Raw genomic sequence first — 7444 nt, 5'->3', positions numbered from 1 at the left:
GAAACCCTAGATCTGAGCTAGGGTTTAGGGATCTTTGCGGCTAAAACCCTAGATCAAGGTAGTGCTCTCGATCTCACCCCAACTGATCGTGGTTTATTTGATTACTTACCAATTATTTCTAATTTTTTGTTGATTTTTATTATGAATATGCATTAGAGTATGGTGATTTTAATGGGTTCTTACCAATTATTTAGCAATCCTAACAATGCGTATTGCTAATGGCAGTCACTGATTGCAATTATAGGTAAAATTTGAGGTTATCCTCTTTATTCGAGCAAGAAGAGCTTCTCTCATCTCAAAGGTATGGCCATTTTTTTTGTCCTTTCCATTTTATTGTGATTTTAGTTGATTGAGTGGCCTTAGTTTTATGGCATAATTTTGGATTTTTTGGAGATGCTTTTATGTGAAATTACTTTGTGGATTTTTGTATGATTCCCGTTTGGTTGACTAGTATATCGGAGAGCTAATGTATTATGCTTAATTTTTTATGTATTACTTTGATAAAATCAGGAGAGAAAAGAGTTAAAAAGTAATCATTATCCAGAAAGAGATTTGGTAAAGAGAACACGAAGCATTTATAGGAACTGCTATAACATAATTTTTAGGGTAGTAGGCATTTTGATCAGCAAGCTCCCTTCCATGGCTCTGAGAGAATAACACTCTTAACAAGGAAAATATGATGAGGACCTTGCCTCCCTCTTTGAGCCTCCATTGTTAACAAGCTCAGAGAGCTGAGAGCAAGAAAAGGAAGGGATGAGGAGGTGGTATGAGGAGAGGAGAGAAGAGTGGGAATACACTTATAAATTCTACTGGGGAGAGCTTTAGATTTGTAGTCTTTATTTCCATTTGTAAGTATCGCACGAAATAAATACAAATGCAATATACCTGAGAAAATTTGATATGATGAGCAATTATTTGTATATTTCCTCTGAAGTAATGAAGTATTAGTTGTCCATGATGTACAAAAAATGAGCATGTAAGGTGTGATAAATAGCGAATATGGTGGAATCTAAAAATGTGAAATTGTAGTACATAAGCTGCAGAATGTGGTATTTGTTGTGTGTAGATAGCTTTGAAAGTTTGCTCACAAGCCTTATAAAAGGCTTCAACTTTAACAAATATCTGTGTTCAGTGGCATTATTGTATCATCTATTTGTGGATAATCTGTAAATATACTTGCAAACTAACAAAATCAGAAACCCAACAATTATTTGGTTAATATTCTTTCCTTTATAGGGAAACTCATTAATATTTCAAAGGATTTTTGGCAGTAATTGAACAACTTCGGAGTCTCTAGTTTCCCCTCTTTTATGTCGGTTTTAAACCCTAGAACAGTTAAACCTATTCTTAACTTTGACATGAGTTCGTACTATTAACTTTGCATTTGGTCCTTTTTGCATTTCCATCCAAGTGGTAAGCAAAAGAGAATTTTGTTTTTGGATTACATTGCTATTACTAATTTGAAGTTACTCTTTTTTTGGGGTCTGCATTTAATTTTCTTATTTAATTTTAGCTAGATGGAATAAGGGCTTAATATGAATCCTAGAAAACCTTCATGCATATGGACTGGAGGTTCGTCACTTTTTGGGTTATCAGCATGATTTCAGAAATATAGTTGAGTCGGTTACTCAAATTAAGAACAAGCAAGTTTAGATTATTTGTTTCTTGCAGTCTGGATTGTCGAACAGTATCAGCTCACCCCGAAGTACCATATAACTGTTTACTATGCTTAGCTGGTCGAATGATGTGCAATCTTGAAATTCTATATTTAGCATGGTTTAAAGATAAGGTGAACTATATATGTTATTAAAGGGTCTACGGAAATAGTCTTGCTTATTGCTGGGTTGGAAATTAATGAAGGATTTGAGATGTATTAGGAATTTGTATATTTGTGTTCATTAGTTTACTTTGAAGAATGAGCATAATCTAGTTGTTTTAGATATTTCAGGAAACTGCAACTATTATGAATATGTTTCTCTGATGAAGAACTTTGAATGGCCAATATGCAAACATTAATTTTCGTATTGTCCATGTGCCAGATATGATATAGATATCATACTTTTGTGTCTTCTGTTCCATTGTTATATATCATTGTGAACCTTTCTTAATTAAGTGGTAAAAATGATATTACTGTTGCAATATTAGCTCTCTACTCCCAAGTTGTTTAGTAGTATTTCAAGAGCATTCTATATGAAAGTGAAACATATATCATTAGTCATTCTCCTAGTTTGAGTGAGACATGCACACAAATCTTGTGCCGAGCTAAGATTCTATATTGACATCTCTAAATTTGCTGGATTCTTTTTGCGCATAATCACTCTCCATGTGTGTATATATCCTTCATTTCTTGCCAAATATTCAGTTATCCATATTTTATGGTTTCATTAAAATTTGTTTAATCTCACTACATATTTTTTTCCCATTACTGAGTATAGTTACTTCTATTTCTTCTTTAGGCTCTATTTGGATTGAGGTGAATACGGGAGAAGGGAAGGTAGGATAGACATTCACCCTGTCTGGGTAGTTTTTATGGGGGTGAAGAGTCCCTCCTAGTTCAACCCCCAACAATACAAAAATTGTTCGCCCCAAAATTGGGGTGTAATGGAGGAGAAGGGAACTCCCTTAACTCCCTTCTCTTCTCTCCTCTATTTCCCTTAACTTCCCTTACCCCCAATGAAATCCAAACACACCCTTAGACAAGCTCTAGTAGTTGATAGTTCTTATTGATCATTGTTATTTGTCAATTGGAGTTTGGGCTTAACTACAGTTTTCCCATGAATAACTTGTACAGTGTCAAAGATAAGACCATTTTGATATTGATATAAGTTGCAATTATCTATCTTGAAAGGTTGAATTCAATTGAAGTACCTAAAACTTCACTGCAAAGGCAATCCTAACAGAATCCTTGGCATGAAGCTTTATTTATTCTTCATTTCATTTTTTCTTCCTTGGGAATGAAGGCACATGGTTGAGTAACACAATGATACATTCTTTTGTAATAGTTAGTGGAATGTCACCTTTCTATGTGTATTTTTGTGTCATAAACTAATTGATGCTAAATTGTGCAATGTAGGATCCAAAAAGTTCTTCGAGACATGAAGTTGAGAGCGGAGAAGAGAAAGGAGGGGGAGAAAGAATGATGTCTTGTTTCTTGATCCATTATTAACATCTCTCAATACTAAGGATATGCAATGGTGATATGTTATTAGATACTTGGTCTGTTTGTGGAGTTATCTTCATTTTGTTGTCAGTCTTGAAAGTTAAGGTGGATAATGGATCTAAAAACTTAGTAAATGTAGTGATCGTTGCTCAAAATAGCTAGTTTTACTCTTTTTTTGTTACTATTTGACACATCTCATTGCATTTGATTAAAAGAAGAGGAGTTAAGAGGGTAAATTTTCTTAAAATACTAATTTGAAATCCAAATTCATATATAATAAAGAATCCAAACACTACGCTTTAAAATCAAAGATTTCAAATCCTTTCATTCAATAAAGACATCCAAACAAAGGATTAATCAAATCATGGATTTCAAATCCTAGATTCAATTGAATCAACCTCCCAAATCCAGATCTCATTTTCGAAATGCAGCCTAATATTAAAATATAAGTTTTTACCTATGAGGGAATAGGGATAAATGATGAATATCAATCCAGATCTATTTAGGATAGCGGAGCAAATATTTAGTCTATTTAGGATCCTACCCAATAATGTTCAGTTCTTCTTTCTCCACTTCAGTACCTGCCCTAAAATTTCCAGTTGACCTTAAAATCTCTCTATCTCATTCAAATTTGTTCCTTCTCGTCGCCGTGACGCAGATTTCAGCGTCGCGGCCGGCATCAAAATCTCAAGGTATTGCATTCAATTTTGATATTTTTAGGGTTTTTATTTCAAATTTGGTGATATTTTTGATCTATTGAACTATAGATCTGAATATTTTCACTTGTTTCTTCTTTCAGGAGCTAACATTTGGTGACCTAAGGTCAATTACTTCTCTTTCTTGATTTTCAAAGATGCTTCTTGAAATGTGATTGGTATTTCAAGGAATTTTGTATTAAAATAAAATTTGAGAATGTCTGCTCTAAAACTGAGCATTTGAAAAAATTCAAGTTATTGCTCTTTGGATGCCATGTAAACTGATTGTGCTAACAATTTTGGGTTTTGGCAAATATCCCTCAATTTTATGAGCATTTTCTAATATATATTACCATATTGGTATGATTAACATGAAAGTAGACCAAGTCTATGCAATTATCTTGGTACGGAAACGTCCACTAGCACATTGGTTTCCATTTCTCATGGAATCTTGAGTCAAATCTATTATTTGATGTGAGCTGTACATGAATGTAGAGAGAGGAAACTTGAATTTGTCTGGTTAAACTAGGTTGCAAGTGGGTTAGAGTTGAGTAGTGTCTTGCTTGATCCAAACTAGATGTTTGTACCTAATTTGATCTATCATGACAGGGATTGATTTTGTCTGTGACTTGAGTCATTCTTTATGATTTTTAATCTCTCAGTGAAGGCCCTTATATATCCTTGTATCTAATAAGGAGGTTGTGTAGGCGTACTGATAAATCAAGGGCATTAGGATCCTATCTTGCACAGGCTTTATGGTCAGTAATGGGCATTTAAGTAACCTGAGTGTTCACTCCATCTAAAGCCTTCGCTAACTAGGGGTAAAAAGCAAAAAAGTGGATGACAAAATTAAACTGATTTCTCTTTTCTTTGCAGTTGAAGGTATCAAGATCCACTATTTCAAATGTTTACACAAGTATGATAGATGTACAAGAGTGACTCCACAGTATTAAGGCTAACTGGGATATCATTCATTTCTTTGTCAAGTAGGAACACAAAATTTAAGTGCCGTTGACAAATCTTCCTTCTAATATTGAGATAATTCTGTTCTTTCTTGTATAAAGTTTCTTGTACACAAATGACACATGCCAAAAAATCTAGTGACTGTACTCTCAACTTTAGGAAACTACCATCTACATCAACTTCAATCTTCTACATGCTTTCCTAATTCCAATATGTTAACATATGTACAAAGGATGTTAAATTTAAAAATTTATTATCTCAAGATTTAGGTACTCATCTAAATTTGATTGATAGAAACCTTGGAATAAGGTTAATTGAGCCACATCACATGTACTAAATGCAGTCATCATTGGCTTATACTTTCTATTGGATCTTTTATACTTCCCGTCCTGACGAGAAGGGGATACACGTATTTTGTTCTTTCCCTCATACTTGGTCACTTTAAACAATATGGGGCATTATGAGCCTAGATGTGACTTTGAGTAGAAAGCTAATTTATTTACTGGTTTCTTATCCTTTCTTTGCTCTACTAATGCATGCCTATAATTTAATTTTATGCAAACCATTGTTCTGGTACTTTCGCTAATAGTTGGAAGTGTTAATTTCTGTTGTTTCAGATTTTGACTATTGTTTTGCCTTCTTGAGGCTTAATAATGCCCTCTTTCAAGCTTGGAGGGAGGAAAATTTTGATTACTAAATGTTGTTCCAGAATTATCTTCACCTAAATTTCATGTTTTTGACTATTTGTTAGAGATGGTTTAAACCCTGCTTCTAACTTTACAGGATGTTTCCTCAAGAGAATAGAAAGTAGTGAGCATATGGGCTAGGGAGTTTCTGCTATTAATGAAAGAAACAACACTTCCTATGTTATCACAGCAGAATATGGATACCAATACATGTTAGTTTCGAGACTAGATTAGTTAAAATGTCAAGAATGGAATTTCCAAAGCGGCATGTGATTGTTCTTCTGACCTTCATCTGTACGAATGTTTGCTACATCGAGCGCATGGGCTTCTCAATAGCATATACTGCCGCTGCAGATGCCATTGGCGTTGATCAATCTAGCAAGGGTCTGATACTTTCTACATTCTACTGGGGATATGTTGTGTCACAAATTCCTGGTGGATGGGCAGCACAAAAGATAGGGGGAAGACGAGTTCTGCTTCTATCATTTGTATTTTGGTCCCTGACATGTGCTTTAATCCCATTGGATCCCAGCCAGGTTTACTTACTGGTAATTGCCCGATTGCTTGTTGGGGTCGCACAAGGCTTTATCTTTCCCTCTATCCATACAGTTCTAGCACAATGGGTTCCTCCCCATGAACGTTCAAGATCTGTATCCCTCACGACTTCTGGGATGTATTTCGGTGCAGCTGGTGGCATGCTTCTTCTTCCAAGTCTTGTAAAATACCGAGGTCCACAGTCAGTATTTTTGGTTGAAGCTGCATTAGGTGGTCTTTGGTCTATCCTGTGGATGAAATGTGCGAGCGACCCTCCTCGTTCTGATCATCCGAAGGCAACAGCTGCTGGTTTTGGGGAGACTTTGTTGCCAGTAACAAAGTCAAAGGAAAAGGTGAAGGCTGGTGTAAGTTCTCTTCGAGCAGCTAAGATCCCATGGAAGAAAATTATCTTTAGTTTGCCAGTTTGGGCAATTGTGGTGAATAATTTCACGTTTCATTATGCCTTGTATGTGCTTATGAACTGGCTGCCAACATACTTTGAGCTTGGTCTTCAGCTTAGCCTTCAGGATATGGGTTCATCAAAGATGCTGCCTTACCTTAACATGTTTATATTTTCCAATATAGGCGGAGTTATAGCAGATCATTTAATCACAAGAAGAATACTGTCTGTGACCAGGACTCGTAAACTGCTGAACTCCGTAGGGTTTATCGTTGCTTCCTTTGCTTTAATGGCGCTCCCTATGTTCAGAACTTCCACAGGGACTGTGTTTTGTTCTTCAGTTTCTCTAGGTTTTTTGGCTCTTGGAAGAGCTGGATTCGCGGTTAATCATATGGATGTTGCTCCAAGATATGCAGGGATTGTGATGGGAGTTTCTAATACAGCAGGGACATTGGCTGGTATAGTAGGTGTTAGTCTTACAGGAAAGATTCTTGATTCTGCTAAGGCTGCCAATGTGGATCTCTCGAGCCCTGAGAGTTGGAATTCAGTATTCTTCATTCCAGGATATCTCTGCATAATCAGCTCTATCTTTTTCATGATTTTCTCGACAGGGGAAAGAATTTTTGACTAACATACTTCACAGTGGGCATTTTTTTTTTACCAGAGGCCCACTCTGGCAAATTCCTGTTAAGATCATTCTTCAGTTAGATGATATCACCATCCTATATTGGGATATTGATTTCATTTTTTTAATTCAGTTGGTGTAGCTGTACTTTGGAGCATAGTTTGTGATGGAACAAGCTTAAGAAATGCAATCCACTTAAACAGCTATATCAAGGCTGAAAATTACAAGAAGTTCATGGAAATCTATGTTGTTGGTTTTTTGTATTCTTGTGTAACTACATTTGTAACACTCAGTTTGTTTGCTTTTATGTCTGGATGCTTTACGCTTCATCAAGAAAATAAATTGGCCTCAAATACATGGGCTTCCTCTAATGGACGCTTA

General features: G+C 35.6%; 1 protein-coding gene across 7 annotated transcripts; it reads left to right on the top strand.

The window, feature by feature from the left end:
- LOC109823739 (probable anion transporter 7) lies at positions 1 to 7444 on the top strand. 7 transcript variants are annotated; one of them, XM_020390101.1, is made up of 6 exons: positions 1 to 58; positions 245 to 301; positions 3074 to 3194; positions 3819 to 3852; positions 3960 to 3982; positions 5602 to 7444. In XM_020390101.1, the coding sequence occupies exon 6, from the start codon at positions 5744 to 5746 to the stop codon at positions 7067 to 7069; it is 1326 nt and encodes a 441-aa protein (XP_020245690.1). In that variant the 5' UTR covers positions 1 to 58; positions 245 to 301; positions 3074 to 3194; positions 3819 to 3852; positions 3960 to 3982; positions 5602 to 5743; the 3' UTR covers positions 7070 to 7444. The 7 variants fall into 7 exon arrangements, with proteins under 7 accessions (XP_020245690.1, XP_020245687.1, XP_020245686.1 ...); XM_020390098.1 differs by lacking the exon at positions 3819 to 3852; XM_020390097.1 differs by lacking the exons at positions 3819 to 3852; positions 3960 to 3982.

This window comes from Asparagus officinalis, chromosome 9, assembly GCF_001876935.1.
Source record: "Asparagus officinalis chromosome 9, Aspof.V1, whole genome shotgun sequence".
NCBI lineage: Eukaryota > Viridiplantae > Streptophyta > Magnoliopsida > Asparagales > Asparagaceae > Asparagus > Asparagus officinalis.
The sequence above is the reverse complement of the archived record's forward strand: the minus strand, read 5'-3'. Positions and strand labels throughout refer to the sequence as shown.

Coding starts and splice junctions, on each gene's coding strand:
- LOC109823739 (XM_020390103.1), top strand. CDS start 5,744: ATGTCAAGAATGGAATTTCCAAAGCGGCATGTGATTGTTCTTCTGACC.